Source organism: Sapajus apella, unplaced genomic scaffold, assembly GCF_009761245.1.
Source record: "Sapajus apella isolate SASKATOON/1434 unplaced genomic scaffold, GSC_monkey_1.0 scaffold37, whole genome shotgun sequence".
Taxonomy (NCBI): Eukaryota; Metazoa; Chordata; class Mammalia; order Primates; family Cebidae; genus Sapajus; species Sapajus apella.
Genome location: NW_022436977.1, coordinates 3,173,193 through 3,192,913, shown reverse-complemented (window position 1 = coordinate 3,192,913; position 19,721 = coordinate 3,173,193). Strand labels below are relative to the sequence as shown.

The 19,721-nt window shown below is 38.3% G+C and overlaps 1 protein-coding gene across 1 annotated transcript in view; it reads left to right on the top strand.

Moving 5' to 3' along the window:
* Positions 1–19,721, top strand: part of LOC116564585 (palmitoyltransferase ZDHHC3-like) — a 35,556-nt gene that overhangs the window by 14,938 nt on the left and 897 nt on the right. The window contains 1 exon segment of the mRNA XM_032297870.1: positions 677–850. Within this exon segment, the coding sequence (XP_032153761.1) occupies positions 677–850 (174 nt within the window).

Below are 19,721 nucleotides of genomic sequence, written 5' to 3'. Positions count from 1 at the left end.
AAAAAAAAAAAAAAAAAAAAAAAGAAGTGCACATTCTCAGTAAACACTCCAGGCCTACTGAGCCAGAAACTCAGGGTGGGGCCTAGCAGTCTGTATTTTAACAGCCCCCAGGTGATCCTGACTAACTCTCAAGTTTGAGAATCCCCTCGGGGCTTACAGGGGCCGCTCTTCAGGTGGTCCCTGATGCCCGCTGGTGATATGGGTCCTGTGTGCTGCTGAGCTCAGCATAGTGCAGTTGAGTGGGCTGACTGTGAGACAGGCATGTGCTGTCACCGCTGAGAAGCCACTGGGACCTCCTTCCCTCATCACCTGCAGCCTCCGCAACAAATTACTGCCAAGACAGCAATGAAAAGTGTGTATGAAGTGGGTCCAAATTATTAGCCTGCCCACCACTCCTTGTGCATCTCATCAATTGAACCTATCTAGAGAGGGGTTCAATTGATGAGATGGGCCCTTTAGGTGCAGAACCAGGCCGGAGCGGAAAAGAGAAGAGTGCCCTAATCTTTGCTTTCCATCTCTGGGCTTCAACACCCACGCAGCTTTTTCTTATATCCTTTGAATACATATCTGACTTAGTATCACCTCACAGAAGATAAAGAATCATAGTGAAGTAGAAACAAGTCACAGACCAGTGTACACTCAAACTGAAAGTTTTTTTCCCACCCTCTCCCTAAAGAAAACATCCCTGCTGACTTGGGCAGTGTGATGGCCATAGCGAAGCAGAGTGGCCCCCAGGGACCCTGCTCTGTCCTCGCATACACACACACAGGAGGAGCCGAGAAAGCTGATCCAAGGAGTGATGACAAGCGCTGCACAGAAATGTTTGCCAAAAGCCTTCTGGAGGACGCAGGTGCTCTAACAAGGACATAAGTTTGCCCTGCATTTCCGCAGCTGAAGACATGTAGTCTGGTGACCAAGCATTTGGTTCTTGGCTTCAGCCTTTGGTTCAAATCCCTGCTTGGCTACTTACCACCACACTTTACTACCAAAATGTGACCTTGAGCAGCAACTTCCTTAAGCCTCAGTTTTCTCATCTGTAAAATGGAGATGATAATCTAAGTCACGAAGTTGATGGATGGCTCAAACAAGGGTAATAAATGTGAATGTACAGTGTCTGGCTACGGCATGGCTTTATAAATGTCAGCTGTGTTAGAGCTGTGCTTTTTCAAACCATGGATCACAACCATTCATGGTTTGCGACCAGCATTTTTTTCAAGAAAAAATGTTAATGCATTACATATTGTAGGATAAGCATTATTTTATGAAACTTTGGGGGTTGTGTGCATATGTGTTCTGGGATGCAACAGAAAAATATTTCCTCTTGTGGGTTCCAGTATGGAGGTATGAAATCTCATATAAATAAACAAATAACAGATACTAGGCTTAATACCTGGGTGACAAAATAATCTGTACAACAAACCTCCGTGACACAAGTTTGCCTATATAACAAACCTGCACATGTATCCCTGAACTTAAAAGTTAAAAAAAAATAATAAAACAAAAAACAAAAATTAGCCAGGCATGCTGGTGTGTGCCTTCAATCCCAGCTACTCGGGAGGCTGAGGTAGAAGGATCACTTGAGACCAGGAGGTCAAGGCAGCAGTGACCCATGATCATGCCACTGCACTCCAGCCTGGGCAACACAGCAAGACCCTGTCTCAAAGAAAAGTATTTATTGTTTTTAGTTGACGATAACATTGTATGTTTCGTTGTATAGACCAATATGTTTTGAAGAACATTTATATTGTAGAATAGTTAAATCTATCTTCTAGTAAATTTCTGATGGTGGGGATGGTCTTGGAGACCTGACAGTTTTTCATTCTCTCCCATCCAAAACCCTATTGGCTGTCTTGAATAAATGCAGCTGACTCTTTAAATAATCTGTTGAACGAAGCCTACTAATTTCTTGTTCATAATTTTTAATATCTTTTAGCAATATGATTATGCAAACTGAAGAGGAGCAAACAGTGTTATTGAAGTACTCCAGCGCTTAAAAGAACTTGCTGAATGCATTAAAGAAAGTATTAACCAAAAACTGTCCCTTTTTAGTCAAAGCTGTTCTTAAAAAGTGCCAAGGCTGTTCTTAAAAAGAACAATATTATTTATGAACAGGAAAAGAAATTCCTACTTGAAGTGGATAATTAATGTGGCACTTACATAACTATCTTTTGAAATAGTTTCAGCCCTTAGAGAACTCTGTTCTTTTACCTGGACTTCTGGCCTGTGAGCAAGTGAAATTCTTATATGAAGTGTTGAAGAAGAAGAAAATAAAAGTTGATGACAATGCTCTTTTTTGTCAGTGGATTAATAAAAAGTTGTTGATCAAGAGCTGCAACGTAATCCTGAAGAGTAGGAAGGCAACTAACGCCATGAAAGATGGTATTATATACCTCAACAAATCGTATTTGAAGAGAAGCTCTCCGGGCTGTTAACTTGATGCCAGGACATACCCAGTATACTGGCTCACCACACTAATGTCGAGTATTTTTTCTCATTAATGAAGGTTCTCTGGACAAAAGAATTAAATGATTCAGATATGATAACTGTAGATAAGCTGTGTTGCAATGTAAATGGAATTTAGACTGTAAGTGTAAGGAATTTTATAAGCACGTTCTACAAAACAAGGAACGATTGAGAGCCAAATCATTGGGAAAATATAATTAAAGCAGCATGTAATTTAGCTACTGATATTTATTTCAAATAAACAACAAGTAATTGTTAAAGTATGTTCTGTATAATATTTTCCTATTACCTGAGTGCATGTACGCATGGATAATTATAAATTCTGATGTAATTAGGCAGCCTGTATTTTTATTTCCTAAGTCTGGCAACCTTTGACACATAGGTTATTTGTCTGGAGACAGAGCTAGTAAGTGACTGGACCAGGAATTTAGCAGCATAGAACGTACTAAGACAAGTATATGAGAAGGACAGGGTGATGGCAGCATCGTGTCAGATAAATAAACCCTAATCTGCCATAAGATGCCATGAATTTTTGTATTAAATAAATGAATTGAGAGATAACAAAGACATTGCATTGTTTCAATATGCTCTGAAACATGCCTGCTATTACTTATTTATTCCCACCAATAGATTCCCTTCCATTTTAATAGTTTATTTGCTTTCTCCCTCTCTCTAATCTGAATGTCGTGTCCTGCCGTGTGTTCTCCTGTAAGCTGCTAGTACTACCACGGTGTTAATTATCAAATATTTAATGAGTACCACTTATGAGTCAGGCTCTTTTAATTATACTCCCTTTGGCAGAAAACAGTTACCTCCCTGATGGGGTCAGAGTTGAAACATGGGTTTCTTCTCTCCTCCATCCCTTGGTCACAGATACCAAATCACCCTACAGGAAGCAGGTAAAAGGCAGACATCAGAGACAGCCCTAGGGATGGAAGGGGTCATTTTTTCTTCTTCCTGGAGCTTCAGTCCTGGTCTCCCATACGCTGGACCCAGTGGCTGTCTGAAGTGCTCTCCTAGAGGGCCCATCCCATTGTCTATTTTCAGTCCTTAGTTTTAATGGAATACTCTGTAATCTCAGATTGGAGTCAGCCCTCTAACAACCTCAGCCCCAGAGAACGTTCACCAACTGGGAAAGCTTCCCACCCCCCAAGAAGAAGGAATTACCCTCAAAAACTCTTACTCTGTATTTCTGTTTTATAGGTTTTACTGTGCTCAAATAATATCTACATGTAAGGTTCAATAACTCTACAAGGCAGGTAGCCTGGTTTACCCCCATTCTGTAGATGAGGAACGGAACCATGGAAAGGTTACACGTGGCCATTATGCACTAGTACAGCCATACTAATTGTTAAAAAACTGACACAATTCCAAATGAGGTGGTAAATAACCGTTGCCCCAAATCTTCAAAATTATTCTGCTAATAGTTATTCAAGCTTTTGTTCCAAAGCCTCTCTTTGCCCCTGGCTGTACTCAACCTTCTCCCAGGACATCCTAGACCTCACTACAATTCACCAAGTAATTCACAATGGTTAACGCCTAGCACAGCAGGAATCTTGGGGACCATCCCTCTGATGAGTCAGAACCTGCCCCATATTAGAACATGTATTTTCATACCTTCCCTGGCTGTATGACTGACTCAAGATCACATGAGTAAATAACAGAAATAGGAAATGTATACTGAGGTAACAAAGCTCTCAGTTTAATGGGGCAGAAAAAGGAATAAAGCCTGCCTTGCCCAGTGTTTGTCTTCCCTTAGTCTTCCTCTTAGAACATTTTAACATTATGTGTATACAAAGCCATCTGATGATAATCCAGATTCCTTTTTAAAGTCTTATAAATATTCCTAAAGCTTCCTTGTAATCAAAGGCATATCTGGGAGAGTTATATCTGGGCCCTGCTACCTTTGCCCTGTCAGAGCTAAAGGCTTTGTATTTCAATATTTAGCTTATCATCTGATGCAAGGCTCTGGAACAACACCTAATTAGCTCTGATCTCAAGGTGTCAGGAGCTACCAGGTCTCCTCACAGACATTTCCAGTGCTCATAGAGGCAAGCGTGTGACAAATCACATGCACCCACAAGAAGAAAATATAACCAAATGAAACGCAAAAGAACACACGTCTGAATTGGGGATGAAGGTCACATCCCCACTTCTCCTCTCAATAATGCCTTCTTGCCTATCCTTGCATCTGGGTTATTATGATGATAGAAGTGAAGTTTAACTAGGATGCAGTTGTGAGGAGTTTTCAATATGGCACATGGGCTTTCGGCTACATTAAACCTGTGACAAAAAGGACTCATTTAAGTCAGGCTATCACTGTAGCTAACCATGCATCCAATGAAACTGTTGCAAGCAACTCTAATGAGTTCTAAGATCGGTTCAGCTTGCAACAGTTTAGGAAAGGACTCCAGAGGCCACAACCACTAATGCGGATGTGGAATGGGCTCTCGAAAGCCCCAGAGGTGACCAGCAGAACCATGGCCAGCTCAGCCTAAGTAGGGCATAAAAGACTAGATACCCTATATAAGTGGAATCATATAATAATTGTTGTTTTGTGACTGGCTTATTTTATTTAATGTCTTCAAGTTTCATCCATGTTGTAGCACCTACAGAATTTACAGAATTTCCTTCTTTTTTAATACTAAAATGTCCTTCTTTTTAAATATTCCATTGCATGTATATACTACATTTTGGTTATCCATTCATGCATCAATGAATATCTGTGTTGCTTCTATCTCTTGTTTATTTTGAATGATACTGTTACGAACATGTGTGTGCAAATATCTCTTTGAGACATTGCTGTCAGTTCTTTTGGATATACACCCAGAAGTGAGATTGCTTGATCGCATGATAGTTCTATTTTTAACAGTTTGAGGAATCACAATAGTTCATTTTTATTGCTGAACAATGTTCTGTTCTATATTTTGTTTATTCACACATCAGTTGATAACATTTGAGTTGTTTCCATTTCTTGACCATTAAAAGCAATGCTGCTATGAACATTCATGTGCAGGTCGTTGCGTGGACATACGTGTGTATGTCTCCTGAGGAGATACTTAGGAGTGGAATTTCTGAGTTGTATGATAAATTTATCTGTAACTTTTAAAGAAATAGACACACTATTTTCCAGAGTGGCTGCACCATTTTGCATTCCCACCAGCAGTATATAAGGGTTCCCATTTCTCCACACCTTTGCCAACACTTGTCTGTCTTTTTCATTACTGGCTGAAAGTCTCAAGAAAGACTGTACACTCAGGATCGTCTTCATGACTAAGTTTGTAGTCTCTCGGAAATACAGAAGGATAGGGCAAGTTTTAAGACATCAGAGGAAACCAACAGGCAAACCCAGAATGTGTAAGACAATTAAGGCATTGTCCTTTCAAAGAGTCATTTTGTTTTTTACAAAGAACTCTCCTAGATTAAAGGAGACTAAAGAGACATGGCACCCAATGCATGTCTCTTTAATTGTATCCTAGTTTCAGAGGGAAAACATCTTTAAGAAACATTTTGGGAACACACAGGTAGTTGAAGCAAATGTGGCAAAATATTAGCAACTGTTGAATCTTCCTGTTGGGAATACGCATGTTTTATTGTACTATTCTTGTATGTTGACAATTTTTGTGAATAACTTTTTTAAAATCTCACTTGGAAAAAGACAAAAAATAATTCCAGAGCCAATACATCCTGTTTAGCAGAAATCTCTAGAAAATATCTCTGGTCAGCCAGTAGCCTCTACTTGTGTCACATTTCCTAAGTCCTCTTCTAGGCATTATTACCTTCTTGTCAGTAACATCCTTCCTGGAACCCCAGGGATAAGCAATCATGTGACCACTGAACCTCCTTTCCCGTGCTACCTTTCTGAGAACTTGTAGATAATTTTAAAAGAATAAATGGTGACTGAACATAGATAATCCTCCAGGAGGGGATTCTACAGAGTTCTCTCTGACCTCATAATGCAGGGTGCTAGCTGAGAATCCACGAGTGAAATTTCCATATTCAGCACACATTCCTTGTCCTGTCCAACTTTTGGCTCATAACTTGTTACTTTTCATGTATTTGTGTATTTCACCTCTTAACAACCTCCATGAGATAGGGGAATTCATCTTTAAATCTCCTGTAGGGCCAGGCACGGTGGCTCACACCTGTAATCCCAGCACTTTGGAAGGCCGAGGCGGCTGGATTACCTGAGGTTATGAGTTCAAGACCAGGCTGGCCAACACGGTAAAACCCCATCTCTACTAAAAATACAAAAATTAACTGGGCGTGGTGGCACGTGCCTGTAATCCCAGCTACTCAGGAGGCTGAGGCGGGAGAATTGCTTGAACCCAGGAGGCGGAAGTTGTAGTAAGCTGAGATCATGCCACTGCACTCCAGCCTGGGTGACTGTAGAGCAAGACTCCATCTCAAAAAAAAAAAAAAAAAAAAAATCTCCTATAGCACTTAGAGTATGTGCTGTACACAAAGTAGGTATAAATATTTCTACTGAATGAATGAGTAAATTAATGAATGAATGAAATTCTGAATCGTACAGAGGACTTACAAAGGAAGAACACAGTGGGTAACACAGAAGGAACCGACACAGAGAAGCAGAGAGATTTTTCTGAAGATATCTGAAAGTACCATCTGTGTACACATAGATCTTCTTAGAATTGGGAACCGCAAGGACACTAAGAGCCCTTGGAAGCCATTAACTCTTCTTGCCCACCCGCAGCACAGCTGGTGTAAGCTCTTTAGACTCAGTGAGAAACATCCCTTTCTTACCTTTGAGGACAATGCTTATTTTTCCCATTCATTAAAATGCATACACCTGCAAAAATCAATTTTTTGATGATGGCACGAGCAGGATCGGAACACCATTAAACTGTTCCTGCTGCTGCTAATTAGAATTAGCTCATCAGCACAGAGGGCTAAGCCGCCTGGAAGGAAATGAAATATACTTAGTTGAAAATACCTAGTGGCTGGGCAGGAAAAGGGTTTTGTCAGATTTCAGGGCCTTCTGCTCTTCACTGATTTAGAAGAAAAGGGTTCCAATCATGAACTCTAATTTATCCTTAAAATGGTAACTTGGAAGAGACAACCAGAAAACCCCAGTACTTATAATGCTCTTTGGATCACGTCACCCATCTGGGTCAGGTGCAGTCGTTCTAGCTTAACTCATGTACACAGGTAACCCAGTGGTCCCAGGCCTTGTGGAGCACAGTCCTGTCCAAGGCCCTTAGGAAACAGAGGCTGGAAAAGGCCAGCAGCTTGATTTTGTAAGACTAGCAGAGCCACCTTGTGGTTGCTTTAAAAAATTGTGTTTGAGACTGGTCTCAAACAGCGTTATGCACTAGAAACAGCATAAAATGATGACCTCAGAGGCAGGAGATGCAGAAAGGAAGAAAGCAGCCAGCATTACCAAGGAAACTTGAAAGCAGAGATAATAGCATTAAAAACTTAGTTCCGTTGACAACTAAATTCTGAGTTAAAGTTAAAACAACTTCCTTCTCAGACCCTCTGAGATGTTCTCATTGATTGTGAATCCGTAAAAGCAGTATGTTAAGCAGTATTTTAAGGATTAGTATTTGTGATCTGAATTTGATAAACACTATGTAGAGCCACCTGGTGAATGACACAAAAATCACACCTATCTGTACATGGAAATGTTCCTCCATTATTAGAGAAATCTAATTATTAGAAAACATCAATGTTCTTTGATGACACTGGCCCAGAAGGCTCAAGTATGGAGTCTTTCAGCTGGACAGTTCCTTCAGGCGCATTTATCTAATTCAAGCAGGGCATTTCTTTCCAACACTCCTGAAAGATGGTCACAGAGGCAGTGGTGACAATGCCGCGGACCTCACCATGTTTGAAGCTCATCAATGTGAAGTGACTCATTCCTTCTCTGTTCAACTCTGCAAGAATTTCTTATATTAGGCTGAAGTCAGCCTCTATACCTTACATGAATTGGTCTTAGTCCTGCTATTTAAAACTCCACAGAGTGACTGATCTTTTTCCTTCGTGACAATCGTTCAGGAATTTGAAGAGTTCTTATTTCATCTCATCTCAAAATCACCTCCAGTGAAAACTACCCCAATATTTTCCATCAACTATAATAGTACCTGGATGTGGTTTTCAGACTCTTCAACCTCCTGGTTACTCACCTAAAAATGCTTCCTCTGCCTCAGTGTCCCTCTTAAAAAGTGTGTGACCTGGAATTGGATACAGCACTTCAGAGCAATGGATAGTGGGACTACCTTGATATTATACACATACAGAAAATAGTTAACGAAGTCTAAAATTTTATCAAGGTTTTGAGCTTTTTCAGCACCAATATCCTGAGTCAAAAAAATCTTTTTATATGGTTGTTAAGCCGGAATTTCCACATTCTCTACATTTATGCATACATTGTTTTTTATAACATAAATGTCACACTTCATTCAGTCCTACTTAATTCAATTGGTGTTGGCCTATCATTTTAGCTTTTTGAGATATACTTCTCTTCCCCTTACTTACCTATTTGTTCACCCTTCCCTTTACTCAATAAAGATTTATTGAATAACTTTTATGAATTAATCATTTCTTAGGCTCTGGAGATTCAAAGACAGCGTCTGTTCCAAAAGAGCTTACCACCATCCAGTAAGAGGGCACCAATAATTGTTTCTATAATGTCACTGGGTCCTATAGTTGTCACTAAAGACCCTTCTGCAGAATTAAATTGACCCACACAACAACAACAACTGTTTAGTTGGGGTACTTCTAGCAGATAAAACTTTCTCTGAAATGATCACAAGAAATTTATCAGTTGTCTTGCTGAAAACAAGGTAGACTTACATTATTAAACCAAGAAAATGTCATCCACATTCAAAAGTAAAATTAAATTTAAAAGAATGGGTGGGTCAAACCCTAACATTAAATGCAGACACAAGTCAATTTAATTGTATTATCAGATTGCTAACACAACAACAGAGAAAACATAATCAGTTCAACTAGTTTTTGAAAATAATATCATCTAAGCAAGTAACATCCTGTGACCAAAAATAACTGCAAAAAATCTTGAATTTACTTAGTAGGTTTGTTGTTAGTAAAGCAACAAGTATAATTTTGAAACTATTTATATATAATTGTAGGATAAAATAAATAAATATATTGATATTTTGGAGAAGAAAACATCAAGCTTCTCACTGTAGGAGAATTTAGAATGAGCATAGATGCAAAAGAACCCTGGTAGTGTTGGGTTTGAATTGGCCATGTAATATAAAATCAGTATTTTTTAAAATATAGCATATACTCCAGGTATACCCACTGAAGGAGCTTCAAAACAAGATACCCCTGTAACTGGGATGCCCACAATTTGCTTTTAAAACACCATTTCTCATTAAAAGGAGCCAGGGCTCTTTAGAGCAATGGATAATTCCAGGAAAGTATAAGATGAGCCTGGAAAGTCTTATGATTCGAGAAGGTGAAGACATGTTTGAAGACTGATGGAGACATGCCAAAGGGATATGAAAGCCAGCTAGAAGAGGCTCCCATGGTCAACTGTAGGGCAGCTTGAGCACCAAAATTAGTAATGAGGTAATGGATTATAATGGACGAGATAAAAAAAAAAAGAGTCCATTTGTGTAGACCCTAGAAAACCGGGCTGGAGGGGAAGGGAAGAGATTCTTTTTTACTAAAGAATATCAGTTAATTTCCTCAGCACATGGATCATTCTCAAGGATAGACCATATGTTAGGTCACAAAATAAGTCTTAAAAGATTCAGAAACTGAAATTTATCAAGCATCTTCTCTGACACAATGGAGTAAAACTAGAAATTAACAACAAGAGGAATTTTGGAAACTATACAAATACATGGAAATTAAACAATATGCTTCTGAGTGACAGTGAAGAAATTAAGAAGAAAATTGAAAAATTTCTTGAAAAAAATGATGATGGAAACACAGAATACCAAAGTGTATCAGATACAGCAAAAGCAGCAATACTAAGAGGGAAGTTTGCAGCTATAAGTGCTTATATCAAAAAAGAGAAGAAACTTCAAATAATATAATAATTCATCTTAAAGAACTAGAAAATCAGGAGTAAACCAAACTCAAAATTAGTGGAAGAAATAAACATCAGAGAAGTAAATGAAATCGAAATTTAAAAATTACAAAAGATCAATGAAACAAAAGGTTGGTTTTTTGAAAAGTTAAACAAAATTTACAAACCTTTAGCCACACTAAGAAAAAATAAGAGAAAACATGAAAATAAATAAAATCAAAAATGAAAAAGGAGACATTACAACTGATACTGTGGAAAGTTAAAGGATCATTAGTGACTACTATAAACAACCATATGCCAATAAATTAGAAAATCTAGAAGAAATGGAAAAATTCCTAGACACATACAACCTACCAGGATTGAACCAGGAAGAAATCCAAAACCTTAACAGACCAATAACAAGTAATGAGATTGAAGTTGTAATAAAAAATCTCCTAGTAAATAAAAGCACAGGACCTGATGGCTTTGCTGGTGAATTCTACCAAACATTTAAAGAGGAACTAATACCAATTCTATTCAAACTATTTCAAAAAATAGAGGAGGAAGGAACACTTTTAAACTCATTCTAAGAGGCCAGTATTAACCTGACACCAAAACCAGACAAACACACTCCAGAAAAGAAAACTACAGACCAATATCTCTGATAAATATTGACACAAAAATCTTCACCAAAATACTAGCAAACCAGATTCAACAATTAGAAAGATCATTCATCATGACCATGTGGGATCTATCCCTGAGATGCAAGGATGGTTCAACACACACAAATCAATGTGATAATCATATCCACAGAATTAAGAGTGAAACCATATGATCATCTCAATTGATGCTGGAAAAGCATTTGGTAAAATTTAACATTGCTTTGTGATAAAAACTCAAAAACTGGAGATAGAAGGAACATACCTCAACATAATAAAAGCCACATATGACAAACCTACAGCTAGTATCATACTGAATAGGGAAAAACTGAAAGTCTTTCATCTAAGATCTGGAGCACAACAAGGATGCCCACTGTCACTATTGCTATTCAACATAGTACTGGAAATCCTAGCTAGAGTGATCAGACAAGAGAATGATAGTAAAGTGCTTCCAAATTGGAAATGAAGAAGTCAAATTACCCTTATGTGCAGATGATATGCTCTTATATTTGGAAAAATCTAAAGATTCCACAAGAAAACTATTAGAACTGATAAAAAAACTCAGTAAATTTGCAGGATACAAGATCAACATGCAAAAATTTGAAAGTATTCCCTCCTCCTCTATTTTTTGGAACAGTTTGAATAGAATTGGTATTAGTTCTTCTTTAAATGTGTGGTAGAATTCAGCAGCAAAGGCATCAGTCCCTGGGCTTTTATTTACTAGGAGACTTTTTATTACAACTTCAATCTCATTACTTGTTTTGTTATCTGATCTGTTCAGGTTTTGGATTTCCTCCTGGTTCAATCTTGGTAGATTGTATGTGTCTAGGAATTTGTCCATTTCTATATAGCCACAGTGAACAAGGGGAAAAATAAATTTAAAAGTAACCTCATTTATAATAGCCACATATCTAATCAAACAGGAATTTGCTTAACCAAAGAAGTGAAAAATCTCTACAATTAAAACTATAAAACACTGATGAAAGAAATTGAAGAGGACATCAAAAAATGGGAAAATATGCCATGTTCATGGATTGGAAGAATAATTATTGTTAAACTGTCCATACTACACAAAGCAATCTACAGGTTCAACACAATCCCTATTAAAATACCAATGACATTCTTCACAGAAATAGAAAAAAAACCTAAAATTTATATCGAATCACAAAAGACCCAGAATAGTCAAAGCCATCCTGAGCAAAAATAATATAACTGGAGGAATCACATTACCTGACTTCAAATTATACTACAGAGCTATGGTAACCAAAACAGCATGGTACTGGTATAAAAGCAGGCATAGACCAATAGAACAAAGTACAGAACCCAGAAACAAATCCACACACTTACAGTGAACTCATTTTCAACAAAGGCGTCAAAAACATGCACTAGGAAAAAGACAATATTTTCAATAAATGGTGCTGGAAAAACTGGATATCCATATATACAAGAATGAAACTAGACCTCTACCTCTCACCTTACACAAAACACAAATCAAAATGGATTAAAGACTTAAATCTATAACACTTCAAACCATAAAACTACTGCAAGAAAACATTGGGGAAGATCTCTAGGACATTGGTCTGGGCAAAAATTTCTTGAGCAATACCTCACAAGCACAGGTAACCAAAGTAAACATGAGCAGATGGGATCACATCAGCTTAAAAAGCTTCTGCACAGCAGAGGAAACAATCTACAAAGTGGCGAGACAACCCACAGAATGTGAGACAAAATTTGCAAACTACTTGTTTGACAAGTGATTAATAACCAGAATATATGAGGAACTCAAACAACTCTACAGGAAAAAAATCTAATAATCCTTTCAAAAGATGAGCAAAAGGTCTCAATAGACATTTCTCAGAAGAAGACATACAACTGGGAAACAGGTTTATGAAAAGGTGCTCAACATCGTTGATCATCAAAGAAATGCCACTCAAAACAACGAGATATCATCTCACTCCAGTTAAAATGGCTTAATATTAAAAAGACAGGCAATAACAAATGCTGGCAAGGAAGTGGAGAAAAGGGAACCCTTGTACACTGTGGTAGGAATGTAAGTTAGTACAACCACTGTGGAGAACAGTTTAGGTGTTCCTCAAAACAACAACAACAACAACAAAACCAAAATCTGAGCTGCCTTAGGATCCAGCAATCCCACTGCTGGATATATTACCAAAGGAAAGAAAATCAGTATATTAAAGAGATACCTGCATTCCTTTGTTTTTTGCAGCACTATTTGCAGTAATTAAAATTAGTAAGCAACCTAAGTCCATCAACAAATGAATGAATAAAGAAAATGTTTTACAGATGCACAATGGAGTACTATTCAGCTCTAAAAAAATGAGATCCTGTCATTTGCAGCAACATGGGTGAAATAAGTCAGGTAGAGAAAGAACAAGATCACATATTCCCACTTATTTGTGGGATCTAAAAATCAAAACAATTTAGCTCTCAGACAAAGAGAGTAGGATGGTTATCAGAGGCTGGGAAGGGTAGTTAGGGGATGTGGGAGAGATGAGGATTGTTAAAGTTTACAAAAAATAGAAGGACTAAGACCTAATATTTGATAGCACAACAGGGTAACTATGGTAAATAACGGTACATTTTAAATTAACTTGAAGAGTGAAATGGGATTGTTTGCAGCTCAATGGATAAACGCTTGAGGAGATGGATAACCTATTCTTCAGGATGTGCTTATTTCACATTGTATGCCTGTATCAAAACATCTCATGTACCTCATAAATATATACACCTACTATGAACGCAAAAAAATTAAAAATAAAAAAATATTTTAAAAAGAATATTAGTTCATAAATGTAGAAAATGTAGAATTTTCTTAAATCCTTATTTTGCAATCACCAATGTAATAATTAATTCAGGCAAATATTATTAATAGATGCCAAAACCATTGACTAAAATAAAATAGAATACGCCCATGACCTAAAGGTATTGCCTACAAATATTGCCTACAAATGTCATCTATTGATGACAGGGGTAAAAAGGAATATTTACAATAGAAAGATCTGGTGGACACCATTGTACCATATAATTAAATTTAGCATTACTCTGCCATAAGATTCTACTACACATCTACTAGAAAGGTTAAAACTTAGAAGATTGACAATACTAAGTTCTGACAAGGATGTGGTACAACCAGAATTTTCATCTATTGCTGGTGGAATGCAAAATTGTACAGCCACTGAAAAAAAATAGTTTAGCAGATTCTTACAAAGTTAAGCATACACTTACCGTACAACCCAGTATTCTCATTTCTAAGTATTTATTCAACAAAAATGTAAACAGGTCTACACAGAGGTTCATAGGAGCTTGATTCATAATAACTAAAAGCTTGAAACAACCCAAATGTCCATCAACTGTTAGTGAATAAATAACTTTTGCTATACGCAAGGCCGGATGTGGTGGCTCACGCCTGTTATCCCAGCACTTTGGGAGGCCAAGGTGGGCGGATCATCTGAGGTTGGGAGTTTGAGACCAGTCTGACCAACATGGAGAAACCCTGTCTCTACTAAAAATACAAAATTAGCCAGGCATGGTGGCGCATGCCTGTAATCCCAGCAACTCAGGAGGCTGAGGCAGGAGAATCACTTGAACCTGGGAGGCAAAAGTTGCAGTGAGCCAAGGTCGTGCCATTGCACTCCAGCCTGGGCAACAAAAGCAAAACAACGCCCCGTCAAAAAAAAAAAAAAAAAAAAAAAAGGAAGGAACAAACGAACTATTGATACATGCAACAGCATGGGTAAATCCCAAACGTATTATGGTAAATGAAAGAAGCCAGACACAAAAGCTTACATAGTACATGATTCCATTTATTTCACATTCATGAAAAGTCAAAGCTATAGTGGCAGAAATTGACTCTGTGGTTCCCTGGATTTGGGGATGTGAAGAGGGGATTGAGTACAAAGGGGCGTGAGAACTTTTGGGGATGGTGGAAATATTTTCCATCTAGATTGAAGTGATAGTTATGCAACCGTACACTTTTATTAAAAAGTTATGGGGCCGGACGCAGTGGCTCACGCCTGCAATCCCAGCACTTTAGGAGGCCAAGGCGGGTGGGTCATCTGAGGTCAGGAGTTCAAGACTATCCCAATCAACATGGTGAAATCCCAACCCTACTAAAAACGCAAAAATTTGGCCAGGCGCAGTGGCTCATGCCTGTAATCCCAGTACTTTGGGAAGTTGAGGCAGGCAGATCACCTAAGATCAGGAATTCGAGACCAGCCTGGCCAACATGACGAAATGCTGTCTCTACTAAAAATATAAAAGATTAGCTCAGCTTGCTGGTGGGCACCTGTAATCCCAGCTACTCGGGAGGCTAAGTAAGGCATGAAAATCGCTTGAATCTAGGAGGTGGAGGTTGCAGTGAGCTTAGATCATGCCGTTGCCCTCCAGCCTGGGCAGCACAGTGAAACTCCATCTCAAAAAAAAAAAAAAAAAAAAAAAAAAAGTCATGGAACTATACACTAAAAAGGATAGATTATATGATATATAAATTATACCTGAATAAACCTGACCAAAGAAATGGCATCACCAATAATGGGAGGGAAAGGACATCATGTGCTTCCTGATACGATGAAAGGGAAATATCACCTCTACAGTATTCCTGCCACAAAGTAATCTAAATCTACCCCAAGGGAAAAATCAGACAATCCAGCCAAGAGATCGTCTAACATTGCACACTACAACTGACCTGAACTCTAGGGCTCAATTTCTTATAAGTCAGAAAAAAATTGGAGGTCTGAGCAAGGTAGGGGTTACTGGTTCCAAATTTTGAAAAGCACTACAATTAAATGCAACAGGGAATTTACTTGAATACTAAATTTTTAAATAAAAACTAACTACAAAGGACATTTTGGGGCTTAATTGGGGAAACTTGAAAATGAGTATGTAATAGATGATTTTCTATTGAAAATCCTAATACGTCATTAAAGCCTTATATGTCATAGCAGTATTGTGGTTCCTTAGGAGAATATCTTTATTCTTGGGAGATGAATGCCAAAACATACAGAGGTGAAGTGTCATGATGCTTGCAAGTTGTTTCTCAATGACTCAACCAAAAAATATATATATTGGGTGAGGGGAAGGCAGGTATGACAAAACCATTAAAACTGGTGAATCTCGAAGGTGTTCATGTTTCCTGTGCTTTCATTACACTAGTCCTTTAAATTTATATTGATTTGATGTTTTTCAAAATAAAAGGGTGGGGAGAGAAAACAGTTAAATTTTTTAGAGATTTAGACACTTAATTGGCCTAAACTTCAGTTATGTGAAAAATCCATATATTCATATAGAACACAAATGAGGGGCTTTTTTTTACCTGTTCACTCATTACTCACTTTAAATAAAATGGCTCAGCTAAGGCTTATCCACTTTTTTCTTTTTAAAACAGCCTAAGATAATCTGAAATGCTGAAACAATCATTTTCTTGACCTCAACTCCATTCTTGAGCCCTCACTAATTTGGGGAGATGATTTAAAGCAAAAACATATGCAGCAAAAATTGACTGCCCAAGAGAAATGGACAAATCTACCGTCATAGTGGGAGATGTGAATATCCTTCTCTCTGTAATTGACACATCAGGCATATGAAAAACAATCAGCAAGTACAGGTATTGAACGACTTACGACCTATGCAACTTACGACCATTCGACTTTACGACCACAATATTTTGCAAATATTAAACGAGTTGTTCTGGTAATGCAGTGTTTTACTTAAACCTGACGAATGTAAAAATAAGAAACAAAATGGTGTAGAGATGATACAAATGGCATAAAATGAACAAAGAAAATTATGATATATAACAATAATGAAAGAAAATTATGATAAAATATGACAAAGATTTTTTTAACATCGTTTCACAGTACTGTACATATAGCCTACTCAGCTTACGACCAAATCGTGTTACAACCGGTCTGTCGACCCAATCGTGGTCGTAAGTTGAGCACTAGCTGTATACAGAAGATTTTAGAGGACAGCCGGGCTCGGTGGCTCACACTTGCAATCCCAGCACTTTGGGAGACCGAGGTGGGTGGATCACCTGAGGCTGGGAGTTTGAGACCAGCCTGACCAACATGGAGAAACCCCGTCTCTACTAAAAATACAAAAGTTAGCCAGGTGTAGTGGTGCCTGTAATCCCAGCTACTCAGGAGGCTGAGGCAGGAGAATCGCTTGAACCCGGGAGGAGGAGATTGCAGTGAGCTGAGATCACGCCATTGCACTCCAGCCCGGGCAAAAAGAGCGAAACTCTGTCTCAAAAAAAAAAAAAAAGAAAGAAAGAAAGAAAGAAAAAGTAGATTTGAGAGGACAATAATATAGACATTGTGCCCACAATACTGAAGAAAACACTTTTTTCAAGCATGTAGAAAACATTTGTAAAAATTGGTCATGTAGTAAGTCACAAAGCAAGTCTCAATAAATTTCGAAGAAGCAGAATTGAACAGAAAAAACCTCTAATCACAATATAACTAAGAGATCAATAACAAAAAAGATACCTGTCAAAATCTACAAAATATAAACACATACAAATAATCAATAGGTAAATGACAACATAATCGTGAAAACTAGGAAAGTCTTAGAACTCCCTACTCCACAAAAACAAAAAACCCTGCAAATCAAAATATGTTGAGATACAGCTAATGAAGGTGCTGAAAAGAAAATTTATAGCTGTAAATGTTTATAATGGAATCAAAGTGTCTTAGCCTGGGATTCCCGGAAAACACAGCCAACTAAGTAAGGCAGAGCATTGTATTGGAGAGTGACCCCCAGGGGGCAAGTTTGAACAAGAGAACGAAGCAGGGAAGAAGTGAGAGCAACATGAGGGTGCATTCTGCATGCTGCCAGAGGTGCTGTGGTTCCTGGGTCCTCACTGAGAAGCCGTATGAAATGCAACTCTTGGTCGTGGGTCGTGAAAGACAAAAAGAGAGGCAGCATTTATTCATAGCCTTTATCTACCATCAGTTAGAGGCTTACCCTAAAGGGAGCTAATACTTCCACATCTTAGAACTGAGCATCTAGGGCAGGAGGGAAGAGGTTAGTGCCACAGGTGTGAGGCAAAGCACTAGAAAGTCTCACCTACATTAAGCTGGCTGGAACCCACACGTTATAAAGTTAACGGTGGGTCTACCCAGTATTGCACTCCTGGGTATATCCCAGAGAAATCTGCAAAGTGGGCACTAAGAAAACATTCATAAAAGCCTGAGTTTTACTTTCACAAAATCAGAAACAACCTGAATTCCATCAATAGTAGAATTGAGGCTGGCTGAGGTGGCTCATTCCTATAATCCCAGAACTTTGGGAGGCCAAGGCAGGTGGATCATGTGAGCCCAGGAGTTTGCGACCAGCCTGGGCATCACAGTGAGACCCTGTCTCTTCAAAAAGTTAAAAAATTAGCCAGGTATGGTGGCATGCACCTGCAGTCCTAGCTCTGGAGGCTAAGGTGGGAGCATCCCTTGAGCCCAGATGCTGGAGGCTGTGGTGAGCTATAATCAAACCTCTGCACTTCAACACGAGCAACAGAGTGAGACTCCATCTCAAAAAAAAAAAAAAAAAAATGGTAGAATGGATAAAATATGATGGCATGATCACACAATGGAAATCGAGTACAAATGAACTACAAATTCATCTCAAACACATCTCAAAAGTGATTTTGAAAGAAAAAAAAAGTTAACAGAAAAACATGCAGTGTGATTCCATTTACATAAATGTCTACAACATACCAAGCAAAACAATGTATCACTGTAGTCTCCATACTTAGGTGTAAAGCTCCAAAGAAAAGCAAATGAGCAAGGGATACAAACTCTGGGGTATCTGTTATGTCTTAAGGGAGTGGAAAGGATGCAATGGAGGTAGGAGGGGGAATTGAGAGGGTGGGTCTTCAAAAGTACTAGAAAGATCCTGTTTCTAATGCTGAGCGCACAGTACACAGGAATGTGCTTCAATTTTATTCTTCAAACTGTACACAGCATTTATGTTCTCAGTTGTAATATACGTCACAATAATTTTAAAAATTGTTTTTAAAAAGATTCGTGAGCTATTAAGCTGATGCAAAAGTAATTGCAGTTTTCACCATTAAAAGTAACGGCGAAAACTGCAATGAATGGCAAAAACCGCAATTACTTTTGCACCAACCTAATAGCGACACCCTCGCCTTTTCTCAGCCTCACAGTGGGCAAAAAAGTATGAGTAATCACATACATCTAGGACTTTAACTTGTAACTAGATTTCCTTACATTTTAAAAATCAAACCCTGTAATAGCAACCCTAAATAGTGATTTGGCTTAAATGAATACTACATTCTTTGTGCTTTGGTGCCACACTGTTTAGCATAAATGTGAACTGATTGCACTATTTCAGACTTTTCAACTGCTACCATCACCTTCTCACTCATGCCTGAAAGTGTACATTGCCTGCATCTCTTGCCCTGCCCTAATCAAATGGGTTCCCTTTATGTTCAGTAAATGACACTGGTTCACACATAGCTTGTATATAGATATAGAAGTGTTGCCGGGCACGGTGGCTCAAGCCTGTAATCCCAGCACTTTGGGAGGCCGAGGCGGGTGGATCACGAGGTCAGGAAATCGAGA